At 44.2% G+C, this 17,422-nt stretch overlaps 1 protein-coding gene across 1 annotated transcript in view; it reads right to left on the bottom strand.

Annotated features, from left to right (window-relative positions):
• LOC119934922 (hepatocyte nuclear factor 4-beta-like) overlaps positions 1–17,088 on the bottom strand; it is a 75,905-nt gene extending 58,817 nt beyond the window's left edge. The window contains exons 1-2 of the mRNA XM_038754491.1: positions 16,863–17,088; positions 1,292–1,493 (exon numbers count right to left, since the gene is read on the bottom strand). Coding sequence (XP_038610419.1) covers positions 1,292–1,493; positions 16,863–16,977 — 317 coding nt within the window. The 5' untranslated portion in view covers positions 16,978–17,088. The remainder of the gene's footprint in view (positions 1–1,291; positions 1,494–16,862) is intronic.
• Positions 17,089–17,422: the final 334 nt, after the last annotated feature.

Below are 17,422 nucleotides of genomic sequence, written 5' to 3'. Positions count from 1 at the left end.
GTCCCACATGGGGCTCACGACCTTAATCACTTGGATTTCCCTCAGCTCCACAACACTTGTATACATATCCATAATTCATTTATTTATATCGACATTAATTTATTTATATCAATGTTTCCCCCTCTAGACTGTAAGCTCATTGTGGGCAGGAAATAATAATAATAATAATAATGGTATTTGTTAAGTGCTTACTATGTGCAAAGCACTGTTCTAAGCGGTGGGGGGATACAAGGCGATCAGGTTGTACCGCATGGGGCTCACAGTCTTAATCCCCATTTTACAGATGAGGGAACTGAGGCCCAGAGAAGTTGTGACTTGCCCAAAGTCACACAGCTGACAGGTGGCGGAGCCGGGATTAGAACCCACGACCTCTGACTCCAAAGCCCGTGCTCTTTCCACTGAGCCACGCTGCTTCTCAGCGTGGAAACATGTCTATCAACTCTGTTACGCTTTACTCTCCCAAGTGCTTAGAACAGTGCTCTGCACACAGTAAATGCGCAAAAAATATGGCTGATTGATTAATCCCCATTTTACGGATGAGGTAACTAAGGCACCGGGAAGTTAAATGACTTGCCCAAGAACACCCAGAAGAGTGGTGGAGCCGGTATTAGAATCCAGGTCCTTCTGACTCTCTGGCCCATGCTCTATCATCATCATCATCATCATCAATCGTATTTATTGAGCACTTACTATGTGCAGAGCACTGTACTAAGCGCTTGGGAAGTACAAATTGGCAACATATAGAGACAGTCCCTACCCAACAGTGGGCTCACAGTCTAAAAGGGGGAGACAGAGAACAAAACCAAACATACCAACAAAATAAAATGAATAGATATGTACAAATAAAATAAATAAATAAATAAATAGAGTAAAAAAAAATATGTACAAACATATATACATATACACAGGTGCTGTGGGGAAGGGAAGGAGGTAAGATGGGGGGGATGGAGAGGGGGACGAGGGGGAGAGGTAGGAAGGGGCTCAGTCTGGGAAGGCCTCCTGGAGGAGGTGAGCTCTCAGCAGGGCCTTGAAGGGAGGAAGAGAGCTAGCTTGGCGGATGGGCGGAGGGAGGGCATTCCAGGCCCGGGGGATGACGTCCATGTTATCCTTTACAGCATGCTGTTTCTCATTCAAAATAATGCTACATTGCCTGCCCACAACAAGCTTACAGTCTAGAGCCGTCCTGTTTCCCAGAGGAAACTGATGCAGCTCAGTGAGGGGATGAACCCAGACCCCAAGCTACTCAGAGCCCTCCAGCCACCGCGTCAGTCCCCCTGCCGTGGGCTGATACCTGCACGAGTAGACGTGGTTCTTGCGGACGCTCCTCCTGAAGAATCCTTTGCAGCCATCACAGCTGGAGGCCCCGTAGTGTTTCCCGGTTGCTCGGTCACCACAGATAGCGCACAGGGAGTTGATGCCATTGTTCAGCAGGCTGGCACTGGTGGATTCTGAGGCGATGGTCTCCGGGGGGCACAGCACGGACTCTCTCAGTCCTTTTAAAGCAAGAGGAGGAAAGAACAAAAAGAAGGACATTAAAGCAAGGCAACTCCAGAGGTTCTCTTTCATTAATTTATATTTCCAGGGCATCTTTGCTCCCAAACCCCCAAACGGTTTCCCCGTACCAATCAGCCCTTCCAAGAGATACTCTTGAATATCTCAATACTTAGGATCCTTGGGATGAAAGGATTGGCGACATCGGAAAATTTGCTCCGCTAGAAGACTGGAAAAATGTGTGTCCTGACCTTCCTCCTACAATAACGCAGATTTCCAAGTCGGTTCGCAAGCGAACATTTTGATCCAGTAAAAAGCAGTTTCCAGTTGGAAAAACAGCCATGCTCTTGTGGCCCAAAGAAACATGCCAGCCATGTTCCCCACCGGCAGAAAGTTGCTTATGCTTCTGCTCAACCCCCTCCCCACACCTGGCAACGGAGCCAACATTCATGGTTTTAATTTTAGCTCTCAAATGGTTTGAGCACCTCTCCCAGTTTCCGGGAACTCAGGCCTTTCACCCCACATCTGGTGGAGCTGTTGGCAGACAGGTTTCCATTAAATTGATGCCCTTTCAAACTGTTGTCCAGCTGCAGGCAGCTTTCACCACCCTACCGCTTCAATGGTGCTGGGGAATCTTCCTTCTTCAGTCTCACAGATCATACATCATCAATACCTGGTTCTCGTTTAGCCCACTTTCAAGGGAAACTCTTTGGATGATTAAGAGCACGGGTCTGGAAGTGAGGACAACGAGGTAATAATAATAATAATGGCATTTATTAAGCGCTTACTATGTGCAAAGCACTGTTCTAAGCGCTGTTTGCCACTGGTCAGCTGATGGGACCTAGGGAAAGTCACTTAAGCACTCTGCGCCTCAGTTTCCTCATAGGCAAAATGGGAATAAATAAAATCTGCTCCCCCAGCTCTTAGATTGTGAATGCCATGTGGGGCAGGGATTGTGGGTGAACTGGCAATCTTGTGTTTAGCACTGCTTTTGGCACAGAGTAAGTGCTTAATAAATTCAATATTATTTTTACTATTGATAACTCATCCCCACAGATTCATCCTACAACATAGATTCTGCAAACGTAACCTTAGCCCATTTTTCAGATAAGTTCTGAAAAGGGCAACTGATTTGACTGGCATAAAGAATGGATCAATTCTATTAGTAGTAATAGTACTTAAAAGAGCTGACTGGTGCAGAACACTGTACTAAACGCTGGGAAAGAAGTTCCTGGTGGAGCTATAGAGACTCTCCCTGATACAATCTAAGAATAAGTTGTGAGGCAATGGAAAGAGGGGGCCTTCCATATATGGAATGATGAAACAAAAATATTAAAGACAAGGACGGTGACAAATTCAACGGAGCAGCAGGATTTTATATCCCTCATGGCTCAGATCAAGACCCAGAAATCCCAACCTCAGCTAGCGCTGGGGTAGATCCAAGCCAATCAGTTTGGACAGTCTGTGTACCACGTGGGGCTCATAGTCTTAATCCCCATTTTACAAATGAGGGAACTGTGGCACAGAAAAGTTAAATGACTTGTCCAAGGTCACACAGCAGACAAGGGAAAGAGCTGGAATTAGAACCCAGGTCCTCGGACTCTCGGGTCCACGCACTTTCCGCTAGGCCATGCTGCTTCAACAGCATACACTCATACTCTTAGTACAGCGCTTAGTACAGTGCTCTGCACATAGTAAGCGCTCAATAAATACGATTGATGATGATACTCTTCCTGGTCCATGTTGATTCGTAATTTATGTTAATAACTCTGGAAATCAGGATACTAGGGGAAAGAGAACTAGTGAACAGAAGAACCCCCAATCCACTGCCCATGTCAGGTTAGTACTCATCTCCAGGAAAGGACTGGGAATCAAGCCTCAGAGTGCTGGCAAAGACCCATGGAGAGCTGAGGCAATTCCCTGGAAATTAGACCCATTATGCCTCAATGAACTGGGTGTTTCAGGCTAAATAGGTTTCAGAGGGTCTGACTTAGCTAGGTAATTGTCCCTAGTTTTCCATTTCACAGTGGAAGCGTAATGCGGCCTCTGGTAGATGCATTTCCCAAAAGAAGATACTCTAAAAAAGCACATTCAAGAACCATTTCTCATTTGGTTCGATGTTTTTGGCTCCCTTAAAGGGATACAGTTAAGCTAAAGAGGCAGAGTGCAGGTTCAGCAAAACTTTGGGGCAGAATCAAATTTACTAGGAAATTTCCATGCAGATAGTTAGCATTCCCCCAGACTGTATCCTTCAAATCCAAAAGAAAAGAGCACATATCTGGTAGCAGCAACTCCCTGCATTTCAGCCTTGCAAGCGTACTTGTTGATTGTTAATCAGTCAATAGTATTCATTGAGTATGCAGAGCACTGGACTAAGACCTTGAGATAGTAAAATAGAACTAGTAGACGAGATCCCTGCCCTCAAGGAGTTAACAATCTAGAGGTAGAAACGGAAAGCAGAAACTCCAAACCAATCGAACTGAAAAACTGGCCCAGTAGAACTCAAGGGAAGAGGGGCAAGAACCAGGAATGGATTGGGCCATGGGGAGGGGGGAAGAAATAGGTTGCCCATGATTAGAACTCTCACTGGCTCATTTACCTCTCTTAATCCTAGGTTCATCATCATCATCATCAATCGTATTTATTGAGCGCTTACTATGTGCAGAGCACTGTACTAAGCGCTTGGGAAGTACAAATTGGCAACATATAGAGACAGTCCCTACCCAACAGTGGGCTCACAGTCTAAAAGGGGGAGACAGAGAACCAAACCAAACATACTAACAAAATAAAATAAATAGAATAGATATGTACAAGTAAAACAAATAAATAAATAAATAGAGTAACAAATATGTACAAACATATATACATATATACAGGTGCTGTGGGGAAGGGAAGGAGGTAAGATGGGGGGGATGGAGAGGGGGAGAGGAAGGAAGGGGCTCAGTCTGGGAAGGCCTCCTGGAGGAGGTGAGCTCTCAGCAGGGCCTTGAAGGGAGGTTCTGAGAAGCAGCATTTTCCTAGTGGAAAGAGCATGGGCCTGGCTGTCAGTGGACTTGGGTTCTAATCTCATTTTCATCACTTCATTTTCATCAACATATATGTTGCCAATTTGTACTTCCCAAGCGCTTAGTACAGTGCTCTGCACATAGTAAGCGCTCAATAAATACGATTGATGATGATGATGATCACTTGCCTGCTATACAATTTTGAGCAAGTCACAAGTTCTCTAGGCCTCTGTTTCCTCATCTGTAAAATGGGGATTCAATACCTGTTCTCCCTGATATTTATATTATGCTCCCCACGTTCATCCATAAATTCAATCGTATTTATTGAGCGCTTACTGTGTGCAGAGCATTGCACTAAGCGCTTGTGAAGTACAAATCGGCAACATTCATTCATTCATTCATTCAATTGTATTTATTGAGCGCTTACTGTGTGCAGAGCACTGTACTAAGCGCTTGGAAAGTACAAGTCAGCAACATATAGAGATGGTCCCTATACAACAATGGGCTCACAGTCTAGAAGGGGGAGACACACAACAACACAGAACAAGTAGACAGGTGTCAGTACCATCAGAATAAATAGAATTATAGCTATATCCACATCATTAATAAAATAAATAGAGTAATAAATATGTGCAAATATACACGAGCGCAGTGGGGAGGGGAAGGAGGTAGGATAGAGGGAGAGGGGGGATGAGGAGGGGATGGGGGGAACGAGAGGACAGGGACAGCATCCAACCTGATTATACCTACCCCAGTGCTTAGAACAGTGCTTGACCCATAATAAGTGCTTAACAAATATTAAAATTATTTTTGTTATTTTGCTTCTCTCATAATCCTCCATCCCTTTCCACGGTTCCTTCCACCCTATCATCCTCATTTAATGGGGCCACTGGTCTAATCCGACAAAAAAGCCCAAATGAAAGCTGATGAGAGCTATTTTTCTGACTATATCTGAACTGATTATCTTGTATCTACTCCAGGGCGTAGTACAGTGCTTGGCACATAGTAAATGCTTAAAAAAGTCCACGGTTATTATTGTTTCTGGCCAAATTAAATAAAATGTAAGTGCAATGGATAGTGGGAAAAGGAAACGTAATTTTAAAATGTTTCTCAGGTTTTAAAACCTAGGATGCCATTAATCACTTAAGGGAAAAAAGATTAAACAGATGACTTATCTTGACAGAGTCCTTAAATTTTCTCTTGACTCAGGGATTTTTTTCATTTAAAATAGAGTTGAGTTCTTCACCAAGCAGGTTCTCCCGGCAGCCTGCTAAAATAATCCCTGTTATTTGATTATTGCACCTCTTTAAAGAGATCCTTTATCACCACGTTCCTGTTTAATATGAGCTAACTGGCATCCCATACGTGCCGAAAACTTTTGAGGTTGGTTATGAAACATTGGTCAGCTCCTCTAAATACCCACTGTTACTTTCTGTAGAGTTGGCAGATGTTCCAAATATAATTGCAATATTTTGTCACAAACCTAAAACGGGTCACCTCTCTAGAAAATCTCTAGGTCTCTATCAGGAGAGCTTTCTCCCAGCTCCACAGAGTTTCCTGGGAATTTTCAGATGGGGTGTTTTCAGAAAATTCCCCTGCTCTTTTTCTTTTGGGTCTCTCAGAACGAGTTATTCTGGGAAGATTCTGCTGACACTGAACTGGTATTAAGCAACCTAAAGGATCCAAAGGAGGGGAATGGGCAGGGAGAAAGATATAAGTAAGGAAATGGTAAAATGCCAAAAATTTCTGCAAGACACCAATTACACCAAGGGTCCCTCTTGGAACTGGAGAATCAAGTCTTCAGAAGTGGTGTGACTTAATGGAAAGAGCAGAAAATGGGGTATCAGGGGACCTGGATTCTAAATCCAGGTTGGTCACTTGCGTGTTGTATAACCTCGGGCAAGTTGCTTTACTTCTCTGACCTCAGTTTCCTCATTTGTGAAATGGCGATGTTTTTCCCGTTCTTTTCTCTCAGACAGGGTCTGTGTCTGTTCTGATTATATTGTATTGTATTGTGCTTGGCACACAGTAAGTGCTGAGCAAATCTGACAATTTTTATTATCATTCTCCAGTTGATAGTACCTTAAATGGCCAGTGGCTGGATCAGGACTCTGTGGAAGAGTGGGATATACTATTCCAGGGTTACATTGCCAGAATTTTGTGTTTTGCACACCCACACACATGGCTTGTGTCAATATCAAGCACATATGTGGGTCTTCTTGTTCCACTCATTTCTTTCCTGGATGAGGATAAGGCTCTCCTGTCCAAAATAAAGTCTCATTGTTCATCCGCCTTAAAATTTCTCAGGGCCTTTCTTAGAAAAGAGCAGGGTAGAGTGTTTGCCGGCGGAGCAAACCTTGGCCCTCCAGACCTCCAGATCCAAGGCATTCAGTGCTTGTCCGGCACACAACGTTCAATGCTACTGCTTCCTTTTCAGATGAGAGATCCGAAACCTGGCCAGAATCAGATTCAGGTAGTTGTCATCTGCCGCTAGAGCCTCAATCCGAAGCATTCCGTGCGGCAAGCTAATAACCAACCACCACCCAAAGACGTGTGTCTAAGGGATGGATACACCCAGAAGCTGTTCCTCCCATGACACAGGGAGAAAAATGGCTCCCAGATTTTGGTTGTAAAACACATTGGCGGAATTGGTCCAGGAGGGAGAGTAACTTCAGCCAACCCATCATCCTTGGTGACTCACCAACAGATGGTAAAGGCTGCAGATTGGAACCTGACTTCTCTCTATTTTGAAGAGAATGCAATTTCAGTACTGGGGGATAATTTGGGATAAAAGTGCTATAAACACCCACCAATAACTATTTCATCCTTGTTTACGACCCCCTTGCCCCATGCAACCGCATATACCTCTCCAGATACCCAAAGAATTGAATACAAATGCACATGGATCTTGGGGTTTTTGAATTTCCACCATATATTGAATCTCATAGCTCCCAATTACCTGTCCCTCACCCTGATCCAAAAGGGGAGTTTTCTGTTACTGAGAAGAAAACAAAGGTTTATAAAAGGTTAGAAAAGATTTTGGTGTCTGCCTTGCGCGTCTCCAGTGGAAAAATGCTGTTTTAACACATTAAATGCGTACCCCGGCTATAGGTTTGTCTCTTAAAGACAGGACAGGGATTGTATATATGTCTGTACATATTTATTACTCTATTTTACTTGTACATATCTATTGTATTTATTTTATTTTGTTAGTATGTTTGGTTTTGTTCTCTGTCTCCCCCTTTTAGACTGTGAGCCCACTGTTGGGTAGGGACTGTCTCTATATGTTGCCATCTTGTACTTCCCAAGCGCTTAGTACAGTGCTCTGCACACAGTAAGCGCTCAATAAATACGATTGATTGATTGATTGATTGATTATATCTGCCAACTCCATTGTACTCTCCCAACTGCATATTACAGTGCTCTGCACACAGTCAGCTGTTTAACATACTGAAACATCTTGCCCGATCTATAGTTTTGTCTCTAAAAGAGGAACAGTACTAAGAGCTAGATGTTTCCAGTTGAGCTGGATTGTAAGCTCCTAGAGGACAAGAATCATGTCTACCAGATCTATTATAGTCTGTGAAATGTTTAGTATAGTGCTCTGACTGGTTGAACTGGAAATGTTTGAAACGGACTGAACTCTATTTTTGACCAAGTCTCTCTCTTTTTTGTCTATTGCTTCTTCAGATCAAAGCCAGGGAGTAGGGAGAGATGAGGTAAAAATAGCATGGCCTAGTGGACCAAGTACAGGTTTGGGAGTCAGAAGGACCTGGGTTCTAATCCCAGCTCCTCTATTTGGCTGCTCTGTGACCTTGGGTAGGTCGCTTAACTTCACTTTGCTGTGCCTCAGTTACCTCATCTGCAAAATGGGGATGAAGACTGTGGAACAGGGACTGTGTCCAACCTGATTATTTTTTATCTAACCCAGTGCTTAGTACAGTGCCAGGCACATAGTAAGTGCTTAACAAATTATTATTACTAAGTGCCGTCGAGTCATTTCCAATTCATAGTGACTCCATGGATATTCTTTCTCCAGAACATCCTGTCCTCTGCCATAATCCACAATCTTTCTAGTGGTTCTTCCATTATCATTGTTATGGTTTCCATCCATCTAGCTGCTGTCTGCCTCTTCCACATTTTCCCTGGACCTTTCCTAGCATTAGTGTCTTCTCCAGAGAATTAGTCCTCCTAATTATGTGTCCAAAATATGCTAATCTAAGCATGTGCTTAACAAATACCATTAATAAATGATCAGTAAAAGCCAAGGACGCCTTGACTTGGTTCCTTGGTTACAGCCCTCACAGTCAGGATCTCCTTAATCTGGGGCAACTCATGAGTCTCGTGCTGCTTCAACTCCATCGTAGGGAATGGGCTGAGGGGAACCCCAGCCTGGTCTCACTTCCCCAGGTACAACCTGAACCCCAAAATTGAAGAGGACTGTGGGCGCCTCCTCCAGGAGGCCTTCCCAGACTGAGACCTCTTTTCCTCTGCTCCTCCCCTCCCCATCGCCCTGACTCCTTCCCTCCTCTCTACTTCCCTCCCTGCCCCACAGCACTTGTGTATATATGTACGTATTTATTATTCTATTATTTTATTAATGATGTGTATATATCTATAATTCTATTTATTTATATTGATGTCTACTTGTTTGTTTTTTTGTTTTGTTGTCTGTCTCCCCCTTCTAGACTGCGAGCCCGTTGTTGGGTACGGACTGTTCCTATTTGTTGCCAAACTGTACTTTCCAAGAACTTAGTACAGTGCTCTGCACCCAGTAAGTGCTCAATAAATATGATTGAATGAATAAATGAATGAATTGAATGAAGGAGCCCTCAGGTGGGCTCCAGAAACCCTGATCTCAGTGGAGAACCCTTGTTCCTCTTCCTGCAGCTGGAGTCCTTTGATGGCCCTCCCCAGTGGTTGCAAGGACAGAGTAGGTATTTTTCTCCCAGCATCCAAGAATCTGCTAGAGTGACAGCTGGGAATTTTGTGTTCCCCCTGGAGCTGCAATGAGCTCCAGAGGGGGAAAGTCGGGCCTGGTTCCTTTCTTTGGGCTCCTTCCATTCCCTCACCACCACTCTAATAATAATAATAATACTTATGGTATTTGTCGCTTACTATAATAATAATAATGATGGCATTTATTAAGCGCTTACTATGTGCCACGCACTGTTCTAAGCACTGGATAATGGTATTTATTAAGTGCTTACTATGTGCCACACACTGTTCTAAGCACTGAGTTGGGGGGGGGGGGATACAAGGTAATCAGGTTATCCCACGTGGGCCTCACAGTCTAAATCCCCATTTTGCAGATGAGGTAACTGAAGCACAAAGAAGTTAAGTGACTTGCCCAAAGCCACACAGCTGACAAGTGGCAGAGCTGGGATTAGAACCCATGACCTCTGCCTTCCAAGTCTGTGTTTTTTCCACTAAGCCACGCAGCTTTCCTCAAGGAGGATTTGAGCCACAAGTCATTGAGCTTCCTCAGGCCTCAGCCATTTGCAATCATCATCATCATCAATCATATTTATTGAGCGCTTACTATGTGCAGAGCACTGTACTAAGCGCTTGGGAAGTACAAATTGGCAACATATAGAGACAGTCCCTACCCAACAGTGGGCTCACAGTCTAAAAGGGGGAGACAGAGAACAAAACAAACATACTAACAAAGTAAAATAAATAGAATAGATATGTACAAGTAAAATAAATAAATAGAGTAATAAATATGTACAAACATATATACATATATACAGGTGCTGTGGGGAAGGGAAGGAAGTAGGATGGGGGGGATGGAGAGGGGGACGAGGGGGATAGTTGCAATAGCAAGTTTGGTCACTGGTCATGTAATGGAATTGGTCCAGCATCCAGGGTAGCTGCCCAGGAGAGGTTGTGGGACAGAGCAGGGAGGAGAGAGAGGGAGAGGGAGATCTGGGGTGTGGAGTTACCAGAGCAGGACAGCAGGAGAACACATTTCCTTATGGGCTTCTCCCCAGGACCACATTTGGAGCCCAACTGGGGACCTGGCTTCCTGTCTTCACATCCCTGGTAGAGAGTTCTTTTTGCTGGGGCCCAAGACAGTGCCTTTGGGTTCCCACCATAGTGGTTGCATCTGGGTGCTTTTGGACTAAGGATTCAAGCTGGACCTAAGCTTGGGTTTTCAAAGGGTTGTGGGAAGGATGAAAACTCCCACGAGGAATGGAGCCAGCAGGGACCTTGTGGCCACAGAGGAGCGGTAAAGGCCTAACTCTGGTCTCTGAGGTATGGTCTGTGCTCAGCAGGGTTCCTGGGGAACTCTGGAGAACTGTCAGCTCACAGACTCGGCCCCAGCAATGGGATTCATACCGGGATATATTGGCTGTCAAAGCTCCTCTGGCAGAGGAAATGCTCTGTGAGTCACAGGGCTGGAGCGACTTTAGCCATGATGCATTGGCAGAAGGACAGATGGAAACTTTTTAATGGATAAAGGGCTTCTTCTTATTTAGTTCTACCTTAAAAACTTAGTCTAACACTCATGAAATAACCCTACCTATGTACACTTAAAGCATGTCCATGGGTAAACAGAAGCTATGCCATAGCCCCTGTTAAAATAGCAAATTATGTAATTACAGGGTTGTTGGAGGTTACTTATAATCAGATTATAGGTTGCCTCATAGATGTCCCTGAAGTACTTCTAAAAAGCCATCTCCTGAAGCACCATATAGCAGTGTTCAAATCTAGCTATTTTAAAAGCATGCTGGATATTGACTATTTATTTACAGTCAGAACCAATAATAATGAACTATCTATGATGACAGGATGCTTGGGAGTTTTATTATAGCCACTTTAAGAAGCGGGACACTGAGGCACAGAGAGGTTCATTCATTCATTCATTCAATCATATTTATTGAGCGCTTATTGTGTGCAGAGCACTGTACTAAGCGCTTGGGAAGTACAAGTTGGCAACATATAGAGACGGTCCCTACCCAACAGCAGGCTCACAGTCTAGAAGGGGGAGACAGACAACAAAACAAAATATATAAACCAAATAAAATAAATAGAATAAACATGTACAAGTAAAATAAATAGAGTAATAAATATGTACAAACATATATACATATATACAGATGCTGTGGGGAGGGGAAGGAGGAAAGGTGGGGGGAATGGGAAGGGGGAGTAGGGGGAGAAGAAGGAAAGGTTCAGTCTGGAAAGGCCTCTAGCCAAGTTTTGGCCAATCACACCTACCGTTGAAAATGCTGCAAAAAATGAATCATCCAAAACCATTATGTGGTGGGAGAGCCTTTCGAAACCCAGGGTTTCCAGAAGGCCAAAAGAACGTACGTCACTATCTTCTGCCATGAAGTTCTAAAGATTCTTCCTACAGTCACTTATCTGTCACATTAATTTTCAAAACCTTAAGATAGGTTAAGAGATCAGAACTGCAGAAAAGAGGGAAAATACCCAAGGAAATTAAAGAAGTGAGGCATAAGAGTAAGTTCGATGAAAGAATCTATACTCTTAAATCCCCCAATTTTCAGTTCAGTGCTTCATTTCCTGTTGCTACCCTACAGCTGGTCAAATGCTGGCTGTGCAGCCTTGAGGGAGATGGATACAGATCTGTTTAATTCATAGGGAGGAATGGATGGTGGCAGTGAGAGAATGGGAGAGCATTGTGGAGAGGAAGCATGAAAACCTGAATGCTACAATTTAAATCTCTCAGGAAAATTGAAATGATATTTATTGAGGATATTTAAAGGGGAAGGATTTGAAGGACCAGAAATAGCTTGGCTAATGTGAGCCACGTCAAGTATCATTAGGAGGGTGTGAATGCCAAGGAGAAGTGGGATTGAAACAGGAAATCAGGAGGTTAGAAATAACTGGATGCAATTAGGACACTACATTTTAAAGTAAAAATAAATACCTTTTAAAAAATCTGAGTTCACTGTGTCTGTGGGACAATCTGTCCCTTCTTCCTTTTGAAGGCACATCTCCTCCAAGAAGCCTTCCTTGACTTTCCTCTTCTCCCACTCCCTTCTACGCCACTCTTACTTGCTTCCTTCCTTCATCCTCCCTCCCATCCCCACAGTGCAGATACATATTTCTGTATAGACCTGTAATTTCTTTATCTATTTATTTTTATTAATGTCTGTCTCCCCCTCCAGAGTGTGAGCTCACTGTGGGCAGAAATGTGTCTGTTGTTTTATTGTACTGTATATTATGAATATATGTTTGTACATATTTGTTACTCATTTATTTATTTATTTATTTATTTTACTCGTACATATCTATTCTATTTATTTTATTTTGTTAGTACACTTGGTTTTGTTCTCTGTCTCCCCCTTTTAGACTGTGAGCCCACTGTTGGGTAGGGACTGTCTCTATATGTTGCCAACATGTACTTCCCAAGCGCTTAGTACAGTGTTCTGCACACAGTAAGCGCTCAATAAATACTATTGATGATGATGGATGATGTACTCTCCCAAGAGCTTAGTACAGTGCTTTGCACATAGCAAGAGCTCAATAAATATGATTGGACAAATGATTGAATTCCTTTTCTCCCCACCCCCCATCCTCCTCGCCCTCCCCCATTTTGCCATTTCTAAAGAAGGGCATGGAGCTACCTGGCAATTGAGCCTGGGCTTGGCGTTCTGGGTTGGCCTCCAGGAAATGGATTAGAGGCTTTAACAGGACTTCCTTTTTTCTACACTGCTACTTGAGAGCTAGTTTTCACCCACAATTCATATGATTGCGAGGAATCCGAGGAGCCGTCGGGGCTCATGTCAGATCCTTAGAGCCAGAAGATTTTGCTTATGTGTGTGTGTGTGTAGGAGAAGTGAGTAGGGTCTGGATGGAGCTGGAGTGAGGCACAGGGACAAATGGGGATATTCTGAGGGGATGGGTGGGGTTTGCCCATGACTGGGCTGATGAGAGAAACAGAAAGAAAATGTGGGAGCTGGAGGAAAGCCTGGAAATGAGGTGAGTGTCTCATAGGTGAGCGGGTAAGTATAATAAATGTGTGAGCAGGTGGAGAATGACACCTGCTCTCTCCTCCCTTAAGCAAAGGAGTTGGGCAGGACACAGAGCAACATAACACAGTGCCTGAGGGTAGACTGGCAGAACATGGAGCAAGTTTTCTTTCTCTTGGACACCCAGTTCCCCCTTCTGCTCTCCCACAGACTCAACACCTTCCCACAAAAAGTTTTGGAAAGGGATAGGAAAGTGGCATGGCTTCAGCAGGAACGTTCTCATCTTGAGTTAGGCCAGTTCCGAGAAGAATACAAGGGGGACCTGCAGAAAGATCTTCTCTATCTGCTCCTGGGGAATAAAGTGTATGTTTCTTGGCTGGAGGAGAGAATTAGACTCGTTAGACTCTGCCACTTGTCAGCTGTGTGACTTTGGGCAAGTCTCTTCACTTCTCTGGGCCCCAGTTACTTCATCTGTAAAATGGGGATTAAGTCTGAGAGCCCCACGTGGGACAACCTGATCACCTCGAATCTACCCCAGCGCTTAGAACAGTGCGTGGCACTTACCAAGCGCTTAACAAATACCAACATTATTATAAAGAAACATTGGCCGTGTTCTAGGAAGTTGGGGGAAATTTAGGCAGAGGCTAAATGATAGAAAGCATTAAGAACCCCCTGGCCTAGGCATGGGTTGCTGGTTTGTTTGTTTTTTCAGATCCCTAAGCATCCTTTGCTGGAGCCAGAATCCTGGCCTGTATTGAATCGACCCAATGGCGTTGCTGATGGGTTTATGAATAATCAGTCAGTTCAGTCAATTAGCAGTAAAATGGAGATTAAAACTGTGAGCCCCATGTGGGACAGGGACTGTGTCCAACCTGATTACCTTGTATCTACCCCAGTGCTTAGAACGGTGCTTGGCACAGAGTAAGTGCTTAAAAAACACAATTGTGTTACCTGGCACTGAGCTAGGCAATTGCTGCATGCTGCCCCTTAGGAACTCTGTTAAGGGAAGGGTGAGATTGGATAGGGATGTGGAGGAGAGTTGTCAAGGCCAGATTAAATCTTGGGTAGTTCCTGGGTAGAGAAATCCCCCTTGGGTTCCATGGACCATGTATCCACACTCAGGGCCAGGGCATGAATTTTTCTGCCTGAAACTGCAGGGGCTATTTCTAGGTTAGCGGGTGCTACAACAGTGGTAAGTGTGGAGGTGGGGAGTTTTGGGGTGGCTGCAGTGGTCCTTCCCGAAAGCCATGGAGCAACCATCTCATCTGTCCAATGGCTAAAGAAGCTCTAGTACACACCGATCATCCTGCCCAACATACGCACCAGCCTCTGAAAATGGCCATTTGATCAACTGTGGACACTAATACTGAATAAGCCTAGGACTTGTATTCAGGCCTCACCCTGCTAAAGGGAGGCTAAGAGGGTTTTCTGAATTTTGTAGAGGAAGCTGTAGCAGAGTGAGATAAAGGGACTTGATCAAGGTCACAAATCAGTCTCCAGCCAGGCTGCTTCCCACTTCTAGTTCCTCTTTCCCTCACCAGAACCCTTGCACGGGCTTTGTCATTCAAAACACCGAGTTCCTGAGTAAAATGGTTGGGAACTGCCTGTTTGTTCATCTTGACCATCCCTCAGCCCAAAGGGCTGGCTTTTATTTTTTAAATCCTGTCTCTGCCTTTTTCCTGGAGCCATTTTTTAATGGGCGTAAACAACTAATGACAGTTCAGTCTTTCACAGGACAGGCTAATGTGCCCTCCACACAGTCTCCTGCGGCTCACTGAAGGCTAACCTGAGCAGCCTTTCCAGCTCCTCAAATGGTTCTCCATCGAATGAGACAGACCCCCTGCCTCCCCTCTGCTCTAAACCCCAAATTCTCAGTTTGGCTTTCTAAAACAACAGCTACTTTTCCCAATTGCCCAGAGGATTCTAAACCAAGACAAACAAGCACATTTCAAAACAACTAGTTTCTAAGAGAGTTAGTTACTGATTAACAGCAGGGCAAACAGGCCAACATTGACCTAGATAGCATTTCCCTTTAGAAATGACAGCCTGCCCTCCCCTCAAATGAAATAATTAAAATCCAAGTTTTCTGCTGGGTTTGAGGGTCTGGGGACAATGTGATGACCTAGTCAAAACAAAGTAAAAAAAGTGTCATGATCCATCAACAAGGGGCAGAAATAAGCCTTCCACTGAGGGAGATGGATCTGGATTCAGAAATTCATCTAGTTTATGACTGGAAATGGACATCTCTTGGGTCAAAAAGAAGCCATGTATGCCCTTAAAATCGCACACCTGGTGAGAAAGTTACTTTCTTAGGGTAGAGAACTCTTCCTCATGCTGGCATGTACCTGGGGGACGTACCAGCCTCCAATTCATAGAAAACACATCTCCTTCCATTTCATCACAACCCTTTCCCCCCAGCCCTGAAAAATCAGGGGCTGCTGAAACCACTGATGAAAAAATGTTAACCGAAATATCAGAGGAGCATAATTGATATAATAAAACATGGTTTATATCCCACTTGTCCCACCCAGAACAGGAATGAGCAGAGTAGGCAATTTACCCTTTTTCCTACAATGGCTGGTTTCACATATCCTGCACCATTTGGTGCAATGCTTAGTACAGTGCTTTACACACGGTAAGTGCTAAATAAAAACCATTAGTTGACTGGACCTCTAGCATCGTGGCTTTTATCTAAGCTTCCCAAACCCCAACTTTGGGCTCTGATGACTGGTCATTGTTGCTTGGTGAAGAAACAGGTCAGAAATGGCCTGGAGAAATCTAGTCACAAGTGTGACTTTTCAGTTTTCTCGGAGAGATCTTGGCGGATAGGGTGGGGGTCTTTTGATGATGAATACACTCTCTTAAAACACATTTACACATTCACTTGTGCACATCAAGTTGTCAAGACTACTAAATAAAAATGAGTCGTTCCCCTGTTGGGTGATTATAGCACTGAGATATTTATTTCATCGCTTAAATATCTGAGAGAAAATAGTTCCAAAACAAACCCCGGGACATGAGGGTGCATTGGGCAGAGGTTTAAAGGATTAAGTTGCTTAAACAACACATTTTTATACATTTTTTTGTCATCATAAATCTGGATCTTCCCTGCGGCCGGTACCAGGAAAACAGAGTTATTCTGGCCGAGTAAGCGTAGTACAACTAAGAAGGAGGGTCACAAAATATACCAGACCTCCATGCGGTAGAAAAGGCCAGAAACATGGTTAAGAAGTATTCCATTTTTTTGTGTGGAAGGACTTGCTCCTCTACATTTAACTGCCTCCGAAAACGACAACCAGCAACAACCCTCTGATTCTCCTTGCCCCCAACTTTCGGGGTCTCAGTTGAAAAATCTCTCTTTCCCATTGCAACTCTCCTAAGACAGTACGAACCATCTGAAATAATAGGGGCACGGAGGACTCACCGGAGTTGGTGGGAAGCACTCTCAGGCTGTCAAACTCCAACATGGTGTAGGAAGAGTCCAGCGACTCAGCGTAGTCTGGCATATCCATATCCATTATGGTTTCACAAAGCTTCATTATTACCTGTCAAATACGGTGGATCAGGCCAAAACAGCCCCAGTGTCAATCACGGCCAAGGTCTCCACTGCAAAAAGAGACGTAGCCCTCAAAATGACAAATCATTACCCAACTCCCTCAGACCCCCCTCCCAGTGCCGAAAGCAGGCCAGAGGGAAGGGAGGCTGGCCCTCAGCTCTCTCTCTGCCTCTCTCTCTCTTTCTCTCTCTCCCTCTGACTCCCTACCTATGTATCAGTGTCCCATTGTGATTATATGATGCTGATAAGGCCCTAGCTAAATCAACTTGGAATGCATCCTTGGTTCAATACAATGCAGTTTATGTCAATCCCTGTGTAAACAACATAAAAAAAAGTGCAGTGGGGAAGGTATTCAAAACCAACGGTTCTCTCCTAGGGCAAAGCAATAGCTCCTACCAAACAAGGCCAGTGTCAGCTTAAGGAGGAAG

This window comes from Tachyglossus aculeatus, chromosome 11 (assembly GCF_015852505.1).
Source record: "Tachyglossus aculeatus isolate mTacAcu1 chromosome 11, mTacAcu1.pri, whole genome shotgun sequence".
NCBI lineage: Eukaryota > Metazoa > Chordata > Mammalia > Monotremata > Tachyglossidae > Tachyglossus > Tachyglossus aculeatus.
This window is presented reverse-complemented; position numbering and strand designations above follow the sequence as displayed.